This window comes from Entamoeba invadens, assembly GCF_000330505.1.
Source record: "Entamoeba invadens IP1 unplaced genomic scaffold scaff_1105074726715, whole genome shotgun sequence".
In the NCBI taxonomy this organism is placed as follows: domain Eukaryota; phylum Evosea; order Mastigamoebida; family Endamoebidae; genus Entamoeba; species Entamoeba invadens.
This window is the reverse complement of record NW_004440286.1, coordinates 238652-265190: the sequence shown is the minus strand read 5'-3', so window position 1 is coordinate 265190 and position 26539 is coordinate 238652. Positions and strand designations below refer to the sequence as shown.

Here is a 26539-nt window from a genome sequence, read left to right as displayed (position 1 = left end):
GATCCTTTTTGTTAAAAATGTTATCCTTTTTCAAAAAAATGGCTGTCATATTTTCTTGAAATCCATCTTTTTAACAAAAATCCCATCCTTTTTATAATAAATTCCTGTCCTTTTTCATGAAAATCACCATTTCTTTCGAAATTCGTCCTTTTTATTAAAAATCTTGTCCTTTTAAAATAAAATCTGTCATTTTTAAACTATTTTCCCATCATTTTCAGACGTATTTTCACTGTATTAGAACCATTCAATTATATTTTTTTTTAATTTATTATAAATAAATAATTTTTTTTTGGTTTTTTCCCATATACAATGTTTTTTGTTTTTAATCTATGTACTGACATATCAACATAAAAATATGTTGATTTTTACAAAATCACTTATATTTTGTTAATTGGTGGTTTTATTGGCTTTTTTTCATAGAGAACAAAAAACATTGCCCTTATTTGTACAATCCAATTTGAATTGATTTGATTGTATTTGAAATAATCCAATAAAACTTATAATTGTCGTAAATAATAACAATAAGAATATTCATCCAAATATCACAATCATATGTATTTTAAATCGTAATCAATGTGTCACAAGAAAAGTTTTCGTCACTTTTGATATACCAAAGTTCGCAACATTCAGACAATGTTTTATTTACAATCACCCATCACATACAGCAACATTTAACACCGCGTAGTTGCGACACTCGTCACACCAACTTGCTTTTGTACAAAATAAGCAGTTTTGCTTGCATTGGACACAACTCTACCCACTTTTGATATTCACATCAGAGCACCACAAACACCCAAAAGTCTTTGAGATTTCACCACAATTAGTAATGTTGTACACACTCTCAGAAACTCCATTACATTCATGAAGTATTTGTTATTACATATTTCACAAATATGATCATTTTACAAATCATACATTATTATCACACTTTTGAAACGTTTTGTTGTAAACATAATACCAATCCACACATCACATACACTGCCCTCTATCATCATATGAATTGTAGATGCCTTCAAGTGTAAATTTGATACTTCCTGTTTTATTACACTGTACTTGTTATACAACTCCGAGACTTCTCAGTTTTCTCTTTTCAATCTGTACTATTTGTGTTGCATTTACTATATTTGTTTTCGTTGTTGGTATAATATCCATTTGCACATCGGAAACACCCAAACAATGAAAAAAATTCAGAGTTATCACATTGTGTTATGGTGCCTTTGTAAAACATTCCATACAACAGAACATAACCATATTCACAATGACAACACATGTTTTCATTAAAAAATGTGTTGTCTTTGTGCAATGGATGCTTGGCAATTGAAATTCTAAGACAGAAAATATCCACGATACATTCTGAAATTTTTTTATAGTACTTAGAATTTTTGATTAAAATGACATATTCGTGTGAAGTGTCATTTCTTGATACCAAATATCAAGAAATGCATAGGTACACTTCTTTTTGTCACACAACTCGTAATTTAATTAAATCTTTTACATAAATAGCACGTGTTGTATTTATGCTATACATCTCATACAACTTTTGTCATATCGAAGTTGTATGAGATGTATAGAATGTGAAATTTTCAATTTTATATTTGTTGTCTTTTTGTTGATAACAATCAGTGATTTACACAATTTGATGGTATATTTCGTAAATATTGATAAACTAAATCAATTGATAATATTGAAACACTTGGAACACTAATTTATTGTTATTTGGCATATCATATTGGCAGTATTCATTGTTAGACCACAACAAAAGTTTGTAACATATTTTTAATAATTAAGTCGTGAAAAAAAGTTTGGCTGTATTTTAAATAATATATAAAACTATAATTTTATCAAAAAATAAAAAATGTAAAATAAAATCAATACAATAAAACTTCCAAAAAGCAGTACTTCTGAAGAATGGGTTCTCTCAAGAATGGGCATTTTAAAGACTTTGACAAAAAATTAAAATATCTAAATTGCAGAAACTGAGGTTTGATTAGGTTAAAATATCCGTATATTTTGAAAAATAACCATTCTTTTAAATAAACACTTTCTCAGTCTATCCAATCACTTGAATACACATTATATATTTTTTAATTCTTTTTTACAATTTTTCTTAATTTCCTATTTTTTTCAATAATTATTTATTTTTATATTTTCTCACATTCATATCGTATCAATAATTATATTCAATATTTTTTATACAATCATATTTCTTATTTTAATTTAATTTTTTTCCTTTTTTAAAAATATGGAAAAAATAAATCATGTATTTTTTCCACAAATACAAAATTCTAAAATAAAATTTTTAATTTAAATAAAATTACATATATTAAAAGTTGTTTTGTGTTTTATTTATTACAATATCAACATTTATATACTAAAAATTAATTGTTGTAATTGTAATTGTAAATTTTATATTGTATTTATATTATTATTTATCACTTTGAAATACTAACAAAAAACATAATAATTTGATAATTAGAATAATTATCAATTGAAACTTATAAAATTTTAGTTATCTAAAGATAATGTTAAATCAATAATTTTTTGTTTATTCTTTCTTTAAAACAATTTAATTTGATTTCAAAATATATTTTTAAAATAAATTTAACACATTTATTTTTCGTTTAAACATAATTTTAAATAATATTTTTGAATTGTAAATAACATATTTACATTGATAATTTGTTGTCTTATTACAAGAAAAATCGAAATTACAATATTTTAAACAAGTTAGTATCATTAAATTATTAAATATCAAATTAAATGATCAAAAAATATAAATGACACAACAACGCTTATTAATTCTGAACCCATTTCAAAATAAACACATTAATTAGTTCATATTTTGTATTAACATTTTTTATTTATATCAATTTTTTATTTATCACATTTTAAATGTATATAATTTAAAAGATATAGAAAAGAACTTCTATTTTTTGGTCTTTATTTGGAATTAAAATATTATCAATTTTTTTTACTTTCTTAAATCAAACACACATCCTATTTTCTTTTATGTTGTCTTGCGACGTTTTTTTTCAACCGAAAGAATGACATCACTTGTGTTATAATTTTTGTAAGTTGTGGCTGTCAAATCAAACCATTTATTCATAAACAGATGACCTTTATTGTCCATAAACACTAAATCGAGGTATGAATAATATAACATTTTTAGCATCTTCAATACAATTCAACCCACTCATCACTTTTATAAATTGTAATGTTGGTGCTCAAGTAATTTTATTACCACCTTTTTTAAAAAATTTTGAGGGAATAAGACATCCGTTTCAATTATAGGATAATCTACCAAATAAAACGTGTTCCCAAAACGTCATTTTAATTATTTTTTCATGATCATACACACAATACATTGTAGAGTCTTAAATTGGATATCTATCAAGATTAAACTCATCAAAAATAAGGAATATGGCACTGTATCTAGATACTGATTATGAAAAGGGTTACATTGATAGTTGTGGTCTTTATTTCTAATTATCATTGTCAAATTAGTCATTTCATCAATTCTACACAATAAAGTTTCGTCGTCAACATATAACGCAAACACAATTAAATAATCTTTATACGTCTCTATGCACTTTAGCGACTTTTTTATTCCATATTAAAATAATTATTTGTGATATTATTTGATATTTTATTAAAAAGTATGAATTTTTATATGATCAGCGCCTTTGATCGTTCTTCATACTCTTAATTCATTAAATTCAAAGTTTGATAGACTGCTGAAAAAAAGGCATCATAATATTGACGTGTGTTGTTATTAGTTGGTTTATTATATTTTTTGTTATTAAATAATAATACAAACCAATGAATATTATGAGTACTCCATTTTCAAGAACTCTTCAATATTTAACAAATGTGTATTTTTTGTTTATCATTAACACTTAAAATAACATCGTTTTTGCTTTACAAATGTTTTTTGCTTTAAAATGTTTTAAAAAAACACGTTTTAAAATAGAATTTCATTAATTCAAAAAGAGGGAAAATGTGCATTGTAATACACACGAAAAAAACCCAATACAAAAACAGATATTTAAGTAACACAATTGTTTATTGTTTTACAATTTTAAGTTTCTTTACTTAGCAATTCACAATAGGAGTTGAAATATAAAAAAAACATAACTATCGTCAAGTAGTATCACATATAAACAACGTCTCGTTATAGACAAACCATAAACAGTCGCTTTAGAACCCGACGTTAACCCGTCGTTGTTTTTTTTTCAATTTCTAACACATATACGCCATCAGCTAAATCTTTTTCTTATCCAAAGTCGTATAAAAGAAATGCAAACTTTGTCATAATAACGTAAAAGATATTTCTAACTAAAAACCCGATTTTTTTGCGAACCACATACAAAACTAGGACAAGGAGTTAAACACAATTTGTGTTTGATTCATCATCTTTTTCTCTTGAATTAATAAATCAACAAAATGTAATTTGTGTGATGAATGTGTCTTTTATTTCACCGCGACCTCAGAAATACATCACATCAATGTCCTGCCAGTGCACTGAAGGTAAAAATACTTCCGAGCAAAGCGATAACGTTTTTTACCCATTGACCATCAATTTTTTTTATTTTTTAATCAATTTCTTATTATTAGTTTGATTTTTAGTTTGAAAACTAATAGATACTATATTAAATATTTAACAAATAAAAAATTTCAACAAAATACTTGTTATAAATACTCAACAACACCATTACATGCTATCAATATATGGGTGAAAACTGATTTTTAACTTACTTTTACATTTCTAATTTTATATTTTTCGTTGACTGTTCTTACTACAAATTATAATGTAATTGACTGATTTTGGTGAAACACATTGAATTTAAAAAGTGGTGTTAACAAGTCTGTTTAATGATTTTCATAAAAACAAAACAGCACAACAAAGGTATAATAAGACGTGGCGATTTAACAACAAATGATTGATTAAAAGAGGCATTGACGTGTAAATAAGTGACTGTTAATTGACAACTTGATAATTTGTGCCATTCCGACTTCTAATTGTAGAGTTGTACTTGATTCAGCAAATGTTGACTTAAAAAATTTTATAGTGACTTTGATATCACTCTTTGTGAACTGTAGTTCAAAAGTATGTACCGCAGTATTTTTAAAACTTCCTAAAGTCCCGTTTTTTATTTTTTATTTTTCCTAAAAAACAAAAAACAAAAAATTGAAAGTACTGACTTAATTTTGAAAAAAACACCAATCCCGTTCAATTATTTTCGTACTATATCGGGACTTTGTTGGAATATTAACCAGCCTTTTCCAAAAAAACCCGATCCCGTTATTTGATTGGACAAAAATTGGATATTCTACTAGACAACACACACAGTGTAGTTGTGCTAATTACACAACAACAAACATCTCAGTGAATTAAATCCGAATCATTTATGTCAAAATACTAAAAATTAATTTCGTTAAAATTTTATTTCAAACAAAAAACAAAATCAATGTTTTTAATACAAATAATAATAAAATTTTGAGTTCTAAAAACCAATAATAATAAATTAAAGCAAATGTCTTGTAAATTTTTCTTGATTATCTGTGCATAATTTAAATCGTTTTGGAATTGAATCAATATAATTGTTTATTGTTTCCAATGATATTGATTCCCACGCTTCAATGAGTGCTTGCTTTAATTCTTCAACGTTCAAAAAGATGTTCTTCACCTTCATAATAAGAATACAAGATAATGCCACAAATGTTCAATCGGACTAAGATCCGGACGGTTAGCAGGCCATGAGTCAAGCAACTTGACTCTCAATGATGAGTCAATACCCTGAAACCATTTCAATGTTGAACGAGTTGTATGTGGCTGTGCGCCGTCTTGCTGAAAGGTCATTCCATGTTTATAAACTTCTTTTGTGTTCTCAAACGTTTTAAAAGTTTTCGGCATTTCAACGTAAGATTCTGAGTAGATTTTTCAGTTAAAAACATTAACTTTGATTTAAAATTGTGGCCAATTGCACCCCATACCATAACACCCGCGTTGTATTTCGGAGTTACTACAAAATTACTTTCGTTAAAAAATCACCTTATCTTCTCCAAACATAATTACCATCTGAATAAAGGCAGAAAACGGCTTTTATCCGATATTAAAGTGTTTTATTCCAGCGAGCTAAAATTCTTTTATTAAACAATTGTTTCTTGCAAAAATTGAGTCGATCTAAAACGTGCTTATCTGTCATGTTTGATCGTTTTATTTGTTTAGCATAAATAAATCTTTCATTTTTTCTTATTCGCCAAACAGAAGAGGGGGAAAGTGTAACATCATGTGAAACCAAAAAATGAAGAAGACAATGGATTATCAATTGTTTGTTTTACTTCAATTTGAATATGTTCTCTGGACACTTTTTCTGGTCGACCCAATTTTTTTCGGTTTTGCCTCTCCCCCTCTTTTTAATTCAGATATTATGATTTTTGAAATTCCAACTATTTTTACAATATTATAGTATATAATTATACTATATCATAATAAACATAATATAGTTAAAACACCAATGTTTGTAAAGCATTCACAACGTTTTCTGCACTTATTCTATCTTTTTGGTCTTGACACCAACAATTTTGGATGATATTAAAAATGTCCTTTCTGACAGTTCCGTCATTTTTAATTCGTTTTCCATTTGTCACAAAATTGACTATATCCCATGCAAACTTAAATTCACTCTTCGGATAGACTTCTCCCCATTTAAAGCATTCCAACATCGTTACACCAAGTGAGAATATATCTGCAGACTTTTTATAATGTTCTCTTGATAGTACTTCAGGCGCCATGTACTTTGGTGTACCAATACCTTTTGTGAAAGTCATGTTAGTCATCAACAAATTGATGTTTCTCGACGCTCCAAAATCAGTCAGTTTAGCGTTTACCATTCCGCTTTCTATTGAAAAGATTAAGATATTATCAGTTTTTATGTCTCTATGTAATATGCCGTTTGTGTGTAAATACATAAGTCCTCTCGAGGCGTCTAACATGAATTTTGAACGCATCTGTGTGGTAACAAAATTACCCGACTCTTTCTGTATCAAATCTTTTAAACTTCCATATTTTGCAAATTCTGTGACCATAGACATTTTGTTAATAATAAAAACGGCGCCGTAAAAATGAACAATATAATCACATCTAAATTTATCAAGCATTTCAATTTCTTTTGTAAATTCGTCGAGGACATTTTCTTCATTTGAAATATTTTTAAGCTTTTTAATTGCAACTAAATTGCCTCTGAAAGTGCCTTTATAAACAACTCCAAAACTGCCTTCACCAACTTTTTCGTTATCAATTAGTTCAGTTGGGTCAAGTCTTGTTGAAAGAGCGGCATTCCCTTCAATTTTGATATCATTATAAATCTCCTTTTGAACTTTGAGACTCTTTGCTATAACTACCATTTTACTGTCAATTTTAGTGGTATAATTTGGTACGAGTAATATTTCAAATTCACAAGCTTCTCCGTGTTTTAAAACAATAAGTTCGGGATTTATTTTCAGTGTGAATTTTGTCTCTTCTTCTTTTATTGAAAATTGTATCTTATATGGATTTTTGTTTGCATTGCCAATACAAATTAATTGTCGGGTACTTTCGCCAATCGGTAGTTCTGCAATTTCTTCATTAAAATCCAAAACTGTTTTGTTCACCAAAATACCATTTGACAATTTTGTAAATGAAACATTTGATTGTTTCATATTGAATATTGTTGTGTTCAACTCAACTTGTTTTTTGTGGATTGAAGACAAAAGTTGTGACAACGCTTTACATGTTCCTATTATAAGGAGTACCATAACTAATAATATTATAATTATAATAATAACTATTAGCCACCAAACTGGTGAGTTTTGACAGAAGGTACCACTTTCATTTGGCTTCTTCCAAAATGAACATTTTGAACACTTGGAATCCATTCCAGAATTGCAAGAGTCAATTTAAGAATATATTTTGCATTCACTGTTAATCAAAATATAATTATCTTGACATGAAGAACACTTATTATATAAGGTACACTCTTTACAATTGTTTGAACAAATTCCACATTCATTGTTTGTTGAATAATAGCCGGGTTTACAGATAGAACATCCGTTCTGTGTTACTTGAACTGCACATCCAATAAGATCAGTCTGTGGTTTACAATTACCTTCAAAATCTTTAAAATTAGTTAAATTGCAAGTGAAACAATCAGAAGAACGAAGGCATGTATCACAGCTGATGTCACAATGCTTGCAATCAATTCCATTTCTATAATACCCATCATTACATTGATAACACCCGCTTCCTGTATTCGAAAACTTCTTATATGACTCTTTTAATTCATCATTTGACTTACACACATGGTCACTCAAAAACATACCTTCATTACATGATAAACAAATCGATTGGCTTAGACATGTCTGACAATTCGAGTTACATTGTTCGCACGTTTTCGTGTTATAAGAATAATAAAAACCATTGATACAACGAGTGCATCCCCATGAAGTACCAACTGCACAAAAAGTGTTATTGTAGTTTGTTATGCATGTATCGTTTTCTAAAATGCAATTATCAATACATTTAACACACTTTCCATTTACAACAATTTCACAATTTGTTATATCTGGAAAACAATTACCGTTTTGATCTTTAAAATTGTTATTAGCAATATTACATGAAGAAGTTACACACTTTGTATTTTGTGAAATTACAAAAGAACTTAAACACTTTGTACAAAACATTAAGTCGCAAATATCACATTCTTCTTGTATTAGATCACACTTGTTACAATATGAAGAATTTGACATATATCCTTTGTTGCATTCAATAACACTCTGCGCGCTATGCTGAATAACATTTTCAACAATTTTACATTCTCCTGATATAGAAATTAAACTTGAAAAAATAGGATCACACAATTCACACAAACCATTTCTTTCAATTTGGCACTTTCCATCTAATTTAACACAAACTTTATTTTTAATTATATACCCATCATTACATACAATACACGTGTTACCATCAGATAATTTACAAATTGAGTGTTTCATACAAATATTGTCATAAAGATCATAAGGAGAATCACATTTTTGACAAATTTCAATTTGGTTGTCATATGTACATTTAGCACAACTTGTATCTTGACATTTTTGACATTTCCCTTTTGTCGAATCAAAAATACCATTTTCACATGTCGCGTTTAAGATGCAGATAATTTTACTTGTGATTATAAACCCATTACTACAAAGATAACGTTCAAATAAAACACCTTTTGAACTGGAGAACGTAACAAAAATTTGTTTCTGATTTGATAATTGTGATAAAATGTTGGTGGTAATATCAATTGGAATTTGGGAAGTGACATTAATGTGGATAAAATCAGTGACTTTATCCAATATCACAGTTGTTTCACCAAAAGTCACATATAAAGTTTGTGTGTTTAATTCTTTTTTATTTGATTTTTCATGACGTACAACCCCTTTTGATAACTCGCTCCTAACAACGATCATATGGACATCATTAATTGGAACTAAATAATAGTCTTCAATAAATTCGTTACAATAACTTTCAATGTAATTGTTGTTATTATTTGACATCCCAATGATGTGACAAAATAAAGTATTATCTATATTGCTACCACACCTAATTAATTGTCCTTTCAAAATTTTACATTTGGGTGTTATAAAATCATTTTTAATTTGTTCATCTGAATAAATGAAATCAAACTGTTCAATCGAATCAGCAATTGATATTTCATTTAAATTTTGAATTGTACTATTTTTTGTCACAAATAAAGGCATGTCAAACCTTTCTCTGTTTATTACATTGATAATTCCACCCAAAAAATCCAAAATCAAAAAGTTGGTTTTAATATAAGGGGATTTTTCCACTGTTAAAACATAGGTGAAAGATAACTGAAATGATAAAAAATTGGAGACCATCATAGCCAGCGTTTTTTCTGAAAATAAAGCGAAATTTGTTGGTCTCAAATAGATAGAATCTGAATGTATTCTTGAGCCATCTCTGAAATCTAATCTGGAGTTTATCAAAGTCAAAGAATTGTTTATATCCAAAAAAGTTTCATTATACAAACATAGAGATGTCCCATTATTTATATCAATGGAATTTGTGTGTATGATAGCGTTGTTTATCAAATTCACATTTGAACCATTAGTACAATTTAATAAATCACATTCAATTGTTGAATTGTTGTACATATTCATCGTTGCTCCAAAATTTGTCATGATTTTGTTTGAACTAAGCAATGAATCATTAAAAAATGAAATCGTTGAAGTTTCATTTATTAAAATGTTTTTACACTGGATAGAAGAACTATTATAAGTTTTTAAATTTGAAGCCTGTTCTATTTTCAAAACATCCATGTTAAAAATAGAAGAACCTTCTAATGTCCCTTTACATGTACCAGTAAACGAAAAACTGTAGCCTATTGCAGTGGACATATCATTTAATATCAAAGTCATAAACACAAGCGTTAAATCATTGAATGAAAAACGTGGACCAGTTTCAAATATCAAATTGTTTTTAGAGGAATTACCCAAAGAGTAAAAAATACCAGTTACTATTAAATTGGAATTCGGTTTACATATCAGTGAACTTCTTTCCGTTTTAAAGTTTATGATATCGATATTTACATAAGGATTTATTTTCAAAGTAGAATCCAAAAGATACCAAGTATTGGAAGAACAGTTTATAGATTGTTCGTGAACCTCATTGCGGTATTCCATTTCATCAAGACAATACTCCGCAACGACAAATTTTTTACATATATTAAGTATAAAACAATCACATACATTCAATAAAATTGAAAATAATTGAGTTTTATCCTTTTGTGATCAATGTTTTAAAATGTCGAAAACATGATTATTATTTTAAAATATAATTATCAATAGTTTACATTGTTTATTATGTTCCAAATATTTTTTTATATTTTTTTATTATTATCCATATTATTAATTTACTTTTAATAATTCAATTTAATTTGTTTCTTACAGAAATTGTGTTTTTAAATCGAATGAATGGCTTTGTTTTTGGTGTAAAAACGGGCATTAACTTAAATATTTTTTTGGTCTTTTTCATTGAGAATTAAAGATATATAATCTTCAAATATCATGTTTTTAAATGTTTTTTTTGTTGAGTGAGTCTTGTTTTGAAATAAAACAACAAACAACACTTTCATTTTAGTTTTTGTCAAAAGACTAAGTTTAAAATTGATCAAAAATGTTTAAATTTCGTATACATTTAAATTAAATTTTTATTTGAATAAGAATTTTTTTAAAAAATTATTGAAAGATTGATATTATCCAACACTTATATTGCGATGTATTTTAACCAAATATAACATGTATAATCACCGAATTCACATATTATGACAGTTTGCAAGAATTGATAAATAACAAATCAATATTAAAAAAATAAATATATTTGTGTTGAGTAGAACAAAAATTTAATGTGATATTTTGTATTTTTTTGCCACATCTTGAACAAAAAACTTTAACTTGAAAGACCCTGGGTTCAATAGCTAATTTGGGGACACCTTGTTTTCAACAATAGTATATAAACGCTATACAACAAGTACTTTTGTTATAATTTAATGGTTTGAATCAATTAATTCATTTTTTTTCGTTTTCTATTTTGAGTTATTTTCGCACAGCATTTCCCATATGTTGATTTAATAATTTAATATTTGAGTATAACCAGAGTATCCAAAAAACGCATTAGTTTCAAGATAATGAATGGCTAAACAAACAACGTGATTATTTTGATACACAACCTGATTTAACAATTGAAGATGGATAAATTTTATATTATAATTTTATCAAGAAACTTGCATATTTTTGTTATTAAAACTTTTACTTATAAAGTAAAAGTTAATCTAATTTACGAGCAAACATGTAAACACACACTACATTACTTTTATTTTTCATTTTTTGTAAATTTAATTTCTTTCAACAATTTTACAAACAACAATTTAAACAAATAAACATGAAAAAAGTGATTTAGCATGTCTTTCCACAACAACACCCACTTGATGCCTCTTTCTGGCATTGGCACACCTTCTTCTCTCCGCACTTGCACTCACATGTGCACTTGCAACCCTCACAGCAACACTCACAGGTGATGGTCATCCCAGTTGCAAATGTATTGCATTAGCACTTCCCCTCTTTGCAGCAACAGCAGCACTCACACTTCCCTTCAGCACCACATTTGCATTTGAAGTCACAGCAGCACTTCCCATCTTGGCAGCAGCACCCACACGTGATCGCTTCACTGCCTTCACATTTGCACTTCTTCTCACACCCACAACTCATTGTCGTTTTTCAATTCAGAGCGTCTTATATACCCATCACTGGATTTCAAAATCAAACTGGCCAATCACTTTTACTTTTGTGGACCATCCACGTGGATTGGTCAATTTAGTTCCGTTTTGATTGGTTAATTTGTTTTTTTAAAGTATAGTTATTTGTTAAGTATTAATGATAAATAATCATATACTAGAATTTAATATACTAGAATTTAATAGTTATTATATTAAGTAAAATAATAATCAACTAAACATCAAATCAAGATAAAAATGTGCCAAAAAAAATAATATTTTTTTATTATGAAAAAAAATAAAAATAAAAAAAATTATAATTAATATACCTATTCCAAAACCAAATAACCAATAACACAACCAATAACATAAATAAGGTTAAACCATTTGACGAATCATTTTTAAACATATAAAAGTGAATAAATACAAGTGATTTTGTAATGATTGAACAAAATAACTTGAAAATGTTGCTAACAAACTAAGAGGAAAGTTTAAAAGTCTTGTCGAAAATCAATGACTTGGTAAACCGGCTGTGTGAAACAACATCATTTTTTTCTTATTTTACATGCATTTTTTTTTATTTTCAATATTTTATATTTTTAGTTATAGTTGTTTGATTCATAGTTGTATTCGACCGTTTAATGCATGTTCGCAAACATGTTTTCGAACACATCAAAATTGTTGTTTTGTATATTTCGAGTACCAAATAATCTTTTTTTATTTTTTGTTGTAAAAAAGCATCACTTCTTTGTTTTTGGTGTGAATGGTTGACACTCGAATTTGTTATTTTTATGGTTTTGAATGTATTTTTTGAGTTATTAAAAAAGGGAAAAAACAATCATCATAATCAATAAATAAAATTTACAGAACAAATAATGTTTCCAAAATGACTTCATATATTTGGTTTATTTTTTGTTCAATTAAAAACGAAAAAATATTAAATATAATTATATTTATAAAATATAATTATATTTTTTTAAATTTATAAAAATGAAGTTAAAAAGTAAATACATAACTAATTTAAATTCAATGTGTATTGATTTGAAGTATCAATAATTTAATTTTAATCTTTATCTGTGTAAAAGACTTATTTTTAATTCACAACTGATTGATAATTAATTTATTTTTTTCCATTTTGTAATTTAAGGAAAAACATAAGTTTGCAAAATATAACAAATTTTGTAATATTTGAAATAATTAAAATAATTTTAAACTATTAATAGTATTGTTGTTGCTTATGAATAAAACAATTATCAAACAGGAAAAAATATCACCGTTTTAAAAGAGAAATATTTATCTCTTTTAAAAATTTGTGAATAAATAGGAAAAAACAACTTTTTGACTTTGATTAAAAATGAATTGAAAATATTTTTTATTTTAAATTTATAAAAAAATAATAAATTATAAAAATAATATAAGGAAATAATACTAAACAACAAAATTTGTATTTTGAAGACAATAAACAAATAAACAAAAAAATTAAAAAATACATAAAATAAAAAAAATAAACATCATATGTTTGAAAATTGAATTGAATTGGAAGGAAGAGAATTCAAAAGATTGGATATGTAAGTATTCAAAAAGAATAATGAATGTTTGAGAAAAAACAATAAAAAAAAGACAAGAAAAGAAAAAATGAACATGGGTGTCGACAAAAAAAATGTACAAAGTGGTAGTTATATAGAAATTGTACAAGGTGGTAGTTATATATAAATTTTACTTGTTTATATTTTTATCTAAACATTTATTTATCATCTGATAATATCAATAATTTTGTATTCAGAATACTTTTTTTAATTTAATTTTATATTCAATTTTTATAAATGATTAAAATATTAATTATTTATTATTATATATAAATTTTTAACTATATTCTTTTTTAAAAAAATTGTATTATTTTGAGAAAAGAACATATTTTGTTCTTATTTATACTTTTTACCATGGAAACGATATTATGCATTTATATGTACTCAGTTGATTATATCTAATATTATTTACAAATTTTACTTTGAACATTGAATCAAGGTTTATCAATTTTCAGCACCGAACAAAAGAAGATTAACTGCAAAAAAAACAGCAACATGGGGTGCGCCAACTGCTATGATTATTATTGTTTTTGTGGCACTGAGTGTCTTACACATGATAAGAAGTGTTCTATTTTTTTTTCTAAAAATGCCGGATGTTGTGTTACATGTTTTTTCAGTATTATTATGACACAACAAGCAACGATTGTATTTTTGTTGGTAAACTTGCTAAAAAGTGCAAATTATTCTTACCCAATTGTGTCGATTGTGCTGTGTGCAACGAGGGGTATATCCTCATCAATACAGATTGTGTAAAATGTGACGAGAAGTGTTTAAGTTATGTTGGAATCGTTTCAGATTGTGTGAATTGTAATATGAAATGTGGGTATTATGAAGACGTCGAATTTACAACAATAGAAAATAAGAAATGTGTCACAATAACAACACTTGACAATTGTGAAAAGTTTTCAGAATATGGGTGTGTTGTGTATTAAAATGGGTATAATAAAAACAAATTTTACAAAACTAAAAAATGCAATGACTTATGTGCGACATGTTCAAACAATAACACATGCTCTTCTTGTATAGATAAATACTTTAAAATATCAAAAATGTAGCAATGTGTCAAATGGAATTCAATTGCAATTAAAGTCATATGATCCAAAAAACACGCCAATGCAGTGAATGTGGTGGAAAAATGAAAGTTGGACCGTATGGTGATGAGTTTGTTGACAAGATAAATGTACTTACAATTAAACTTCCAATCATTTTTGGTATATTAATTGTTATTCTTATCATAACATCAAGTTGTATACTGTTTTACATTTATTATAAAAAAGAAGAGAAGTTGAGGAAGTCTTTAGTGAATGAATTTCTGTTAAAGGATTAAAATAGAAAGATGTTGAGATGATATATTTTGGCACTCAAAAAGAACGCATTTTGTGTTCAACACAAGAAATATATTTGAAGGCGAAATTTACAGTTCAGAAAGGCAGTGACTGTAAATTCATGATTGGTAATGACAGAGAGTTTCTGTTAAAAATCCAATTCACAACACAAGTTGACGAAGAAAAGTTTGAGTTGAATGTTGAACATTCCATCCCAGTGAATATCAAGAAAGGTTGTGCAGTAGAGTTTACAATGACTGTTCATCCATTGTGTACACTTGAGAAGACTGTTGACATCACTTGTTCAGTCTTAAACATCAACAAAAACAATTTCAGATATTAAAATTCCCGCAAATTTGTGTCAGAAATGTCGACAGCACTTGACTCAGACGAGTTGAAGAAAGAGCGAAAACTTGGAGAATGAAGTTTTGGGATTGTGTACAAAGGAACATATCGAGGGAATGTTGTTGCCATTAAAGAGATGAAGGAAATAGTTGTCTCCCAATTGGGAACAAAAGTTTTTCACGAAAAAAATGAATGTCGAAAGTTCAAATCGAAATTTGACAAAGAACACAACGAAAAATATAACTAAAAAAATACGAATAACAAATAAAATTCACATTACTCGACTCGATTGCTAGTATTAGATCGTAACAATTTTCGTTATCAAAATCAAAGAGGATATATGTGCATTGTCGGAAAGACCGCATGCAACACAAGAGAATGTTTGATGGTCGATGACGGGGAATATGAAAGAATACAAGAAGTACCAAAACATCAAAAGTGTGAAAGAAAAAAACACACAATCAATAATGTTATTAAAATCGGGAGTGAAGTTGAAGATAAAAAATTAATAAATGAGACATCCTCAGACACAATGAACAGTTTAAAATAAACGGGAAGACGTCTTTAATGGCTTTTGCTAGTCGTTCGTGCAATTATTTGTACTTTCTATTTACAATAAAACTTATTATTTCAATATAAAAATTTATAATAAAATGAATAAACTTAATTTATATGATAATTTATTATATTTTGCTTATTTTTAAAGAAAAATTACATAAAAAGTTTAATTAAAAACAACTAATTTTAATTTTAATTTTAATCAATTAATTATTAAAATTTAATAAATAAAAGTATTACATTTTATAAATTAATCAAACCACCAACAAATGACATCCATTCAAAACTAGACCCAAAAAAATTACAAGAACTCAACACATTACACTTGAATGGATATAAGCGACACAACAACTAATTTTGAATCTTACGAACCTTTACTCGTTAATTGGCTTCGTTACGAATTACGAGGTATTCGCCAAGATGAACCAGACTTTTCCACTTTTCGTGATGGGTTACTCCTTCGTCAATTATACGAGAAGGTGAACGACCTTGCTCAAACAAAAACGTTTCCTGCGTCGAGTTTTGTTGAAGCGGTCTATGAAAACAGTATAGTTATATCAACGATATTTAATTCCAGTAACCCAACACTTGATAACCAATTCACACTTGGTGAGACTCAATCAGTCATTTCAGTCTTAGTCAAACTCTTTTTGAATACTCAAAAAGCAAATACAGTCATTTCGTTTATCAATTCGACAATTGAGTCTCTCGAACCAGTTTTGGGTCGACACATTAACAACTTATCAAGTGAGTGGTCTGATGGGTCTTTATTCACACAACTCTTTTTGATACTCTTTCCATCAATAAGCCCCTCTTTTTTTAATAACATTGAAAGACCTGTAGACGCTATTGACCTCTGTATTGACCAAGCTTATTTACTCGTTAAAATACCAAAGTTAATAACTGCTCAAGGAGTCGTCTTTTTGCACGAAGAATTTTCTTTGGCAATGTATTTCAGTTACTTCAAGTCGTTCATTAAGAGTGCGCCAAAGAAGCGGATCATGCGATATGACGAAATAACACAGAGCAAAATGGTTAAGTTGATTCAAAATGACGACGAGAATTACAAAATTGCTCCAGTGCTAACGAAGCCCAAAACAGAGACAGTCGAAAAGGTGGAGACCATCATTCAAACAACTGCAGAGATCATTCCAGAGGGTGAGACGCAGAAGGAGTTTAACATCAATATCTATCAGGACAATCCACATCTCGAGAAAGACAAAGAAGACCTTGAGAAGTTAAAACAGTTATCAAATTGGTATGAAGGAATTAATTTGGACTTACTCTATGAGTCTCCAATGCTCCTATTCACACCAGACAAGAACAATTTGGCTGCTGAAAAGATCCGACTCTTTGGCAATTCAAAATTCCAGAAGAACAATAAGAAATTCATGAAACAGTACTATGAAAGAGGGTGTTGCTTACTTCGTGGGTTATTGGTGCCAATGAGCGAAAAGTCTGCATTCGAAAATTTTGAGATGGCGGCCAAATTTGGGCACATCGCGTCAATACACAATTTGGGACTCATGAAAGAGCGAGGGATGGGGTGTCCACAAGACAAACGTGGGGCTCGTGAAATGTATAAAGTAGCATTGAATAGTGGTTGTTTGTATTCATGCAACAATTTGGCGGTGTTACAGTACATTTCTGGGGATGTCAACTCGGCGCAGACTAATTGGCGTTTCAGTGCTGGTAAAGGGTTATTGTGTTCTTTGAACAATTTGGGTGTATCTTTGATTACTTCAGAGCCCGACAGAGCAGTCAAGATGCTTGTAGAGTCTGCTCGATATGGGAACATGTATTCTATTTTTAATTTGGGTGTTCTTGCATTCAAAGGACTACCGGGGCTTATTCCCGTCAACATCAAAACGTCCATAGATTTGTTCACTCGGAGTTTTGGGGTAGTCCAGTCACGATATAATCTTGGTGTGTTGTCGCAGATGGGTGTTGGTGTACCCAAAGACGAGAAGAAAGCGCTTCGATATTACTCGCAGTCGTTGTGTTCTGAGACAAGCTCTGAAGTGAATATCGCAATCAGTTTTTTATATGGCGATTACAACAAAGAGCGCGAAGAAGATATGACTGTGAAGATATTAAAAAGCCACAACACGGGGGTGTGCAAATTCCACTTAGGGATGTGTTACCGAAAGGGGTGTGGGGTGCTTGAGAGTGCGACGAAGAGTGCAGAGTGCTATAAAGAGTCTATGGGGGCGGGCAATGAATTTGCAAAATTCCATGTCGCTTGTGTTAAAATGATTCACCACGATGACAAGAAGGAGTCTCTCGAGTTAGTCAAAGAAGCAGTAGAAGCCGGGTATTGGGTAGCGAAGTCGTGGTATGGTCGTTATCTTTATCAAGAAAATAAAGAGGAAGGGTTATCTTTAATTCGTGAAGCGTGTCGTATGCAAGACAAACGAGCACTTTATGCTCTATCCATTCACCTTTATAAAGAAGAGAATAAACTGAATGAATCCATTCAGATATTGAACACTTTAGTCGCATCCAATTTCAAAGAAGCAATTGTGACGTTAGGCGTCTTCTATTTAAAAGGTGTTGGTGTTCAAAAAGACGTGAGTCAAGCGTGTTCCTTATGGAGAAAAGCGAAGTCCTTAGGGGACAAAACAGCCGAGTCTTTCATCAAGGCGTGTGAGTAGTGCCTTCTATTTTCAATAGAAAAAAAAACTAGAAAGAGAAACTATATTTAAACAAATTCACTTATCCTTTCTTTCTTTCTTCCCCCCTCCCATGAACTCTTCCATTGAATCAATTTTGATCTCGCCGCATCGCTCCTTTTCATTCTTTTCGATTTTCTCGCGACTCTTCTCTGCGTTTCGAATTAAATTTCGGATCTTCTCCTTCACTGTTTTCGTGGTATATCCATGCAAATAAATATCAAATACAAAGAGCGGGCAGTTCTTCACATCTTCCAGTATTTTGTCCCAATCCTCTCCTATCTCCGCATACCTCCTTAACAACATGGAGTCCACCAATGGGTCTGTCATACTCTTTCCAATCACTACATATGGCGTTAACACACTTAAGACGTCCGGTTTGGCTTGAATTGCTTTATTCAATTCAATCATCTCCGCCTCTTTAGCCTTTCGTTTGTTTTCACTCTTGTATAACGAGATGTACAACTTCTCTCCATCTTCCACCTCTTTATATCTCTTTTCAAACAGGTCGTTATACCTCTGCACCTCGTTCACTGGCTTATTCATATATACGGATAGCTCATCGACCTTCTCTCGACCATATTTCTTCATCCCCATCTTCCACTTCTTAAAGTCGTTCTCGTCCCAACTCAAAAAGGAACTTTTGACTAACTCGTCCTTCCTCTTCTCTTCTTCCGGAGTTAAATACATTGGTCTCACTATTTTCGCTATGTCTTCCCCTTTCAATATCCCCAACATCAAATCTTCTTTAAACGTCTGACTCAGCTTTTGGTACTTCTCCTCTTCTTTCTGGAGTATCCCCTTTAACTCGTCATCAGCAAACTGAAAGTCTCGAAATCGCACACTCCGCGGGGGTCGCAGTGTTTCGCTCCTCATGATTTTCATATTCGCTTTATATCTCTCCATATCAGCCATCTCCTCTCCCGCTCCAAACACCTTCCCTTCAAACTCTCTGATATTGATTTGGTCATTCCCAAACGCAAAATTCGTCAAGTTGACCATCCCCTTCCTTGCCGTCTCCGTCTCCTTCGCAATTTCTTCCTTCAACACATTCGTCTTCTCCTCCCCAAGTTTGATGATATCGTCGATCCCCATGTTCTCAACTTTTTGCACTACTTGGTCGTCCTTTAAACAACTGTTTAACTCTTGTTGCATGATCTGCTGAAACTCCTCTTTCCCCATCGTCGTCTCGCGAGCAGTTTTCCCACTTTGCATGACCAGTTGGTTCAACATCAATTTCCTCTCAGCGACTCGTATAAGCCTCTCCTCCGCCGTTTTCTCCGCAATGAGTCGATACACAGTGACCGGTTTCGTCTGTCCAATTCGGTGCGCTCTGTCCATCGCCTGGATATCACTCTGTGGGTTCCAGTCGCTGTCATATAAAATCACCGTGTCCGCACTTTGTAAATTAATCCCCAACCCGCCACTGCGCGTACTCAACAAAAAGACATTCACCTTCCCGTCCGGGTTATTAAAATCGTCAATTTGTTCGACGCGGAGGTCTTGTTGCGTTTGCCCGTCAATGCGGTAATGCTCTATCTCCTTGAAATACAAATAGTCGTCGATGATATCAAGCATTCTCGTCATCTGCGAAAAGACTAAGACTTTCCCCTTGTTTTTAATATGCTTGTCGAGTAATTTCATCATCACTATCATCTTCGCACTGCTGTTACAAATGTGATCGCCATTTTCATAGGGCTCCGGCTCAGCACCTGGCATCAAATAGGGGTGGTCACACACCTTTCTCAGTTGCATCATCGTGTTATTCAATTTCGTCTTAATGACTCGTTCTCCAATGATGGTCGTGATATCGCCCATAAGCACTTTTTTATACCATATCCGTTGAAACTCAGTGAGTGGCACAAACAGCTTAATTTCCTTTTTCGGTGGCAACTCCTTTTGGACATCGCTCTTCAGTCTTCGGAGCATGAAAGGTTTAATGAAGTCTCGAATCGACCCAATGTACCGTTCAAATTTCTCGGACTCAATAGAGTCAAAGATCCCATCTAATTGTGATATTCTAAATATCCCAGGCAACAAGAATTGTAAGAGTGCCCACAGTTCGTGAAGTGTATTTTGCAGTGGTGTCCCCGTCAGAAACAGTTTGTGAGCAGCTCGAATTTCACTCAGCCCATCGTAGAACTGTGTCTGCTCATTCTTCGCACTGTGCGCTTCGTCGAGAATTAAATACACAAACTTCTGCTTCCGCAACAAGTTCTTCTCCTTTAAAACAACTTGGTAACTACACACTAAAACATCGACAGTGAGTTTGTTCCCCGTGAAACACTCTTTCTTACACTCATCTCGCGACTCTTTGGTCCCACCCATCAATCCAACTGAAATGGAAGGTAACCACTTCTGCACTTCTTTCCTCCAATTGTCTATCGTCGATTTGGGGGAGACGACTAGATGTGGTCCATGGACGTCTTGGACGTGATATAAATAGCCCAACAAACTGATCGTTTCAAGCGTTTTCCCCAACCCCATTTCGTCTGCAAGTATTGAATTGACACCAAGGTGATGTCTTCGAATCAACCAATTAAGTGCGTCGATTTGGAATGGTTTCATCTTCCCACATTTGATATCTTTGTGTTATTCATTTGACATCTAAACACCACATTTAATACCATCACTCCTATTAAAACAAGAGAAACAAACAAGGCGGAGAGTTTTCAAAGTACATTGCCGACGAGATCGATTGGATGACCGTATCCGTGTCACCGTCTTCACTTTGTAATGATCGTCGATTCCCATTTTTACCTTCTAACTTCCTCTTCTCCGCAGCCGAAGGGTCTTCGGTGGATATTTGAATGACGCTTTTGATGTATTTGATCTTTTCGTCGTTGTCCATGTTTGAAAAGTCGTTGTCCTTCTTGTAGCTCTCGAGTTTTTTCGATCGGATGGCCTTTAAGATGTCAATTGAGTCTTCTAGTGCGGGGGTGTCTGCTCGACTTTTCATTTTCACTTTTTCAGTTAGAAATAGGTTTCCTATTTCTAGAAAAGACCCACGTCATCTCATTGAGGTTTCTTCTATCTTCTATTTCCTCATATAGAACTTAGAGTTATACTATTTCTTAAGTTAATATTAGTTATATAAATAGAGTAGATACTAAATTGTGATATGTTCAGTCCACTTATTATATTAATGGTTCTTTAATCTATTAACAACACTTCAAATGAATTTGAAGTGGTAATTAAAAAAGTTCTTGAGTGATATCACTCTCAATGTACATGAAAATATTCTCTCTGTACTTTAATCATTAAAACATGAAAAACAAGAAGTGGGATGGCTTAAAATAGTATTGAAGTGTCTATCACTCAATATCAATACAATTAGTGATAATTCCATTACAACAAAGTTTATTAAAAAAACCAAATATCACTGTAACTAAATATTGAAAAAAAATTTCTCACCAGTTCAAACAAAATAGAAACCCTAAAAAATCCATTAATAATTTAAAGATTTTTGTTGATGAAAGCCTTCATAGCGTCAACAGTTCTTGCACCTTCAAACTCAGTTTGAGCTCCGTCGTGGTACAAAATGACGGTTGGATAGCCTTGGACGTGTCCACAGATAGCGTTGTTAGCTGGGCAATCGACTTCAGCAACGACAAGTTGTGGGATTTCAGTTTCAGCAACATTAGAGAACTCTTCATAAGTTGGGGCACTATTCATTAGTTCTTTTACTATAACAGAATAGTAAAGGTCTGTGAAGTAACAAACAGCTTCTTGCAATGTCCACACCATGGGGCAAAGAACTTAACCAAGACTGGCTTTCCTTCCTTGATCTTGGCATCGAAGTTCTCGGCAGTTAAGCTGACAACAGCGGCGTTAGAAAGTGCGAATAAACACAAAACGAAGAGGGCTCTCATTGAATTATTCAGTTCTAAAGAAGCACTTATATACCAGTTGCCTTTTCAAGTTTATTTTAGTTCGTTCATTTCAATAATGATCAGCACCCCAAGATTCAAAGGTATTTTGAATTGAAAATGATATACACCTATTCTCTCGTTTTGTCTGTCAGAATCAAACAATCAACAATTCTAATTTAATTTAATATTTACTTATTATTATTTATAGTTTTGTAACCAAAACAGAACAAAAGTTCTTTTAAAGTGGCAATTGTGTTGTATATTTCACTTTTTTTCCTTCAATTGTTGTATTATAATAATTCATTTACTATTAACTATTATTAATAAAGTGTTATTATAATTTGGTCATAATTAATTATAACAAATAATAACTGAATAAATTATAATATTATTATATTCATTAAAAATATAAAAAGACTTTTTTATTTTAAAATATTTTTTTATTAAAAATCTCATCGATTAACAACAAATTTATATTAACAACTTATAACAGTTGTTATTATAAATTATATTAATAAATAAATTATTAATTTATATTATATTAATAAAACAGTATTATAATATGAAATACAATACATTAATTAAATGAAATAGTTACCAAACTTAAACAATAATATTCAATTAGTGTTATTAAACTATACTGTATAATATAATGAACTATAATATCACCTTAGTATTTTACCAGAGTATCCTGCTTTTATAGACTTTTAATCAGTAAATTAATTCTTTTGAAACAAAGAAAAAATAGGTTTTGAACTTCAAACTTGATCCAAATGAGTTCGGGGGAGAAAGGGCGTATGTTAAACGTTCCTCGTCGTAAGACGGATGAGTATTACCGATACAAAATGCCCGACCTTGTTGAGAAGATAGAGGGTAAAGGGAATGGTATAAAGACAGTTATAGTGAATTGTGAGGATATAGCAAAGGCGCTTGCACGGCCGGCCTCGTACATCTGCCGATATTTTGGGCAAACCCTAGCTGCTGCTTCCAACACAGATTCTGGTAAATATGTCATCAATGGTAAGCACGAGTACAAAGACTTGATGACTGCATTAGACAAATTCATCGACAAGTTTGTTCTATGCAGGAAATGTGAGAACCCGGAGACGGTGATGATAGTCAAAAACAAAACCCTAACCCTCCACTGTAAAGCGTGTGGTGAGTTGACTGAGGTCCCCAAAAACGAGAAGTTGTTGAAGTTTATATTTATGCATCCTCCAAAACACGACGACAGAAAAGACGAGGAGGGTGAAGAGGAAACGCAACAAAACGTCGAAGAGGACAAACGCAAACAATACGAAACAAACAAAGTGGTCATCACTTTACACAAAAAAGAGGGGGACCCCGAAGTGATTGAAATCCTTGGGAAGGATTTGGACCTTGAAACCATTGTTCTTGGAAACACAGGAAACAGACTGAATGCTATGCTAACTGCTTATAAGCAGTGCTTTAGACTCTCGAACAAATCTTTAATCAAGGAGATGTTTGATACTGTCTTCGATAAGGACATCTTCGACACCTTCACTGACAAAATCGACGTATTCGACTTGTACTTGTCCGACGAGCTCAACGAGAAGGGGATGATCACGTTCTTAGAAGAGTTCAATATCGCTTGCGCGAAGTATGACTTATACACCAACGAGAAATTGCCAAACGTCTTACTTTACTTGTATAGAGGTGGGTATGTGACGAAAAAGGCGTTACAAGAATGGTACGATGGCGGACCCGTCCAGATGTCGCCGATGAAACAAAAAGCAAAAGGGTTCATGGAGTGGGTCAGTGACAGAAATGAAGATGAAGACCAGAGTGTTGAGGAAGAGCAGCAAGACACTGATGAGGAGGAAGACGAGCAATAAGACTATATTTTTGAATGTAATTCGAAATTTCCTTCTCACCTTTTGAGTTCCCTTTCCTTCCAAACAATAACACTTGAAGCAGTAAATAAAGATCAAATACACAGGCACGCACTCACTCCGTGAAAGTGACTGAAATGCCTTTTAAGCGAGACGGGAGCATTTTTTGTGCATTAGGAATGTGTTGGAAACTATTGCATTCAACACCCGCTAGAAACTGAGTCTTGCCATTCTTAGTGAAAGAGTTCATAATGAAAGTGTGAAGAGTTCGGTCAGTTAAAATGGGTTCATCCATCAAGAAATTGAGGGAAGTAGCTTCAAGTACTCTCTCAAGCATCATAAAGTCCTTATTCATAGCACGTCCACCTTTGTTGTTCAACAGCACATCAGTGAAGAATGGCTCATAAAGTTCTTGGAAGTCGGTGAAGGACACAACAAGATGCTTTTCCATTAATAAATTTGTTAACGCGTCCGCCTTGAGGGAGACATTCATCACAGAGAGAAAACGATGAATCACATTGTACATTTCTACTGATTCAAGACGCACATCACCCCCATCCCACCACTCACATTTGGATGAATATAGCCGAACTTTGTCAAGAAAGACTCCAAGCCCATCACTACTCCCACACATCCACCCAGCAAACTTCACCACCCACGTCGCACACTCTTTTAAATACGTCTTTGTGATGCCTAGCAATGGAATATTGGCAAGCTGCTCATTGACTGCATCCCGCGCATACAACGCAAAGAGGTCATATATGTCATGTGTCTTAACAACTGACATCTTGTCGGGGCAAACCGTCACTGTTGTTGAAAAGTCGCCGGTGTACAAAATGACTGTCGAAGACGGCGCTTCGAGACGAAGTGCTTTTGTGACAAAATCGTGGATTTCTCTGAATGCGTACAACTTACAATTTGAGAGGGTTGTTGTGTATATATCTGTCTCAGAAACAACATCAGTGATCTGTGGAACATTCGTAAAGACAATCAAATGGTTATATGATGTTGGGAAGTCTACACGGATGATGAAGCACTCGAGTGTGTGAGATATTTGTCTTCCATATAAAGTAGAGTGTGGGATGTAAGACGTGACAGGGATAAGGGGATACTTCGACAGAATCAAGGAATATGTAGTCTTCAGTTGATATTTATACATCGTGTTCTTACTTACAAACCCTTTCTTCACATTGCAGAGACATAATACACTCGGTGTGGTATACAGAAGTATTTCTTCTACATCACAACTGCTGTCTGAAACATCTATCGTCTCTACACTGAACGTCTGCGGCTGAATCGTGTTGAATAGAAATTTGAACATTTCTTTGGTGTTTATGAGATAATCTTATTAAAACTTTTAATTACTATCAAATGAACTATTATTTTTAAAGATTTTTTTCATATTGGTTTTAACACTTGATAAACACAACTCCAAAGAAGTATAAATTAATGAATAACTAATTATAATAATACTATACTTATTGGTATTATTATTTTTACTATAAATTGTTGACAAAAACTCATAAAACAAAATTAAATCAAAATAGTTTACAAAACTATACTAAAATCATAAAGCCTTAAGCACTTTATAAATCTCAGTAAATTCAGGCCTTTCTTCTGGTTCTTGTTTCCAACACATTTCGACGACACCTTTCAACGGCGATGATCTATTCATACTTAATCTTTTCCCGCTGATAATTTCCTTTTGTACTTCTGCTGCGAATTTTCCATCATACGGCCTCTTCCTTGTTGACATTTCCCACAAAATGACACCAAAGGCATACACATCAGACTTAGTACTCCACTTTCTGTTGCTAATAACTTCGGGGGGGAGCCAAAACGGGCACTCCACAAACCCCGAGTCGATGTCTTTGACACTCACGCTCTCTCCAAAGTCACAGACATACCCTCTGATTTCATTGTTTTCCATTTTAAGAAGTACATTCAGACTTTTCAAGTCTCGATGAAGCATCCAGACGTGATGTAAATTGATCATCCCATTTGCAATGTCAAG

The 26539-nt window shown here is 31.4% G+C and overlaps 9 protein-coding genes across 9 annotated transcripts; 3 read left to right on the top strand and 6 right to left on the bottom strand.

The window, feature by feature from the left end:
* Positions 1–6507: 6507 nt before the first annotated feature.
* EIN_486550 (serine/threonine protein kinase, putative) lies at positions 6508–7701 on the bottom strand (the record flags this gene model as incomplete). Its single annotated transcript, XM_004255936.1, has 1 exon — positions 6508–7701. One exon carries the CDS (start codon positions 7699–7701, stop codon positions 6508–6510), a length of 1194 nt encoding a protein of 397 aa, XP_004255984.1.
* A 128-nt stretch (positions 7702–7829) lies between these two features.
* Positions 7830–10725, bottom strand: EIN_486540 (hypothetical protein; the record flags this gene model as incomplete). Its single annotated transcript, XM_004255935.1, has 2 exons — positions 7830–7960; positions 7998–10725. 2 exons carry the CDS (start codon positions 10723–10725, stop codon positions 7830–7832), a joined length of 2859 nt encoding a protein of 952 aa, XP_004255983.1.
* A 4519-nt stretch (positions 10726–15244) lies between these two features.
* Positions 15245–15568, top strand: EIN_486530 (hypothetical protein; the record flags this gene model as incomplete). Its single annotated transcript, XM_004255934.1, has 1 exon — positions 15245–15568. The coding sequence occupies one exon, from the start codon at positions 15245–15247 to the stop codon at positions 15566–15568; it is 324 nt and encodes a 107-aa protein (XP_004255982.1).
* An 889-nt stretch (positions 15569–16457) lies between these two features.
* EIN_486520 (hypothetical protein) lies at positions 16458–18782 on the top strand (the record flags this gene model as incomplete). Its single annotated transcript, XM_004255933.1, has 1 exon — positions 16458–18782. The coding sequence occupies one exon, from the start codon at positions 16458–16460 to the stop codon at positions 18780–18782; it is 2325 nt and encodes a 774-aa protein (XP_004255981.1).
* A 57-nt stretch (positions 18783–18839) lies between these two features.
* On the bottom strand, positions 18840–21759 carry EIN_486510 (helicase, putative; the record flags this gene model as incomplete). Its single annotated transcript, XM_004255932.1, has 2 exons — positions 18840–21385; positions 21459–21759. 2 exons carry the CDS (start codon positions 21757–21759, stop codon positions 18840–18842), a joined length of 2847 nt encoding a protein of 948 aa, XP_004255980.1.
* Positions 21760–22256: 497 nt separating this feature from the next.
* On the bottom strand, positions 22257–22672 carry EIN_486500 (protein disulfide isomerase, putative; the record flags this gene model as incomplete). Its single annotated transcript, XM_004255931.1, has 2 exons — positions 22257–22467; positions 22524–22672. The coding sequence occupies 2 exons, from the start codon at positions 22670–22672 to the stop codon at positions 22257–22259; spliced, it is 360 nt and encodes a 119-aa protein (XP_004255979.1).
* Positions 22673–23445: 773 nt separating this feature from the next.
* Positions 23446–24528, top strand: EIN_486490 (eukaryotic translation initiation factor, putative; the record flags this gene model as incomplete). Its single annotated transcript, XM_004255930.1, has 1 exon — positions 23446–24528. One exon carries the CDS (start codon positions 23446–23448, stop codon positions 24526–24528), a length of 1083 nt encoding a protein of 360 aa, XP_004255978.1.
* A 112-nt stretch (positions 24529–24640) lies between these two features.
* EIN_486480 (hypothetical protein) lies at positions 24641–25846 on the bottom strand (the record flags this gene model as incomplete). Its single annotated transcript, XM_004255929.1, has 1 exon — positions 24641–25846. The coding sequence occupies one exon, from the start codon at positions 25844–25846 to the stop codon at positions 24641–24643; it is 1206 nt and encodes a 401-aa protein (XP_004255977.1).
* Positions 25847–26092: 246 nt separating this feature from the next.
* Positions 26093–26539, bottom strand: EIN_486470 (tyrosine protein kinase receptor Tie-1, putative; the record flags this gene model as incomplete). The annotated part of the gene is made up of 1 exon (XM_004255928.1): positions 26093–26539. A coding segment is annotated over one exon (447 nt), but the record flags the coding sequence as incomplete, so codon positions are not given.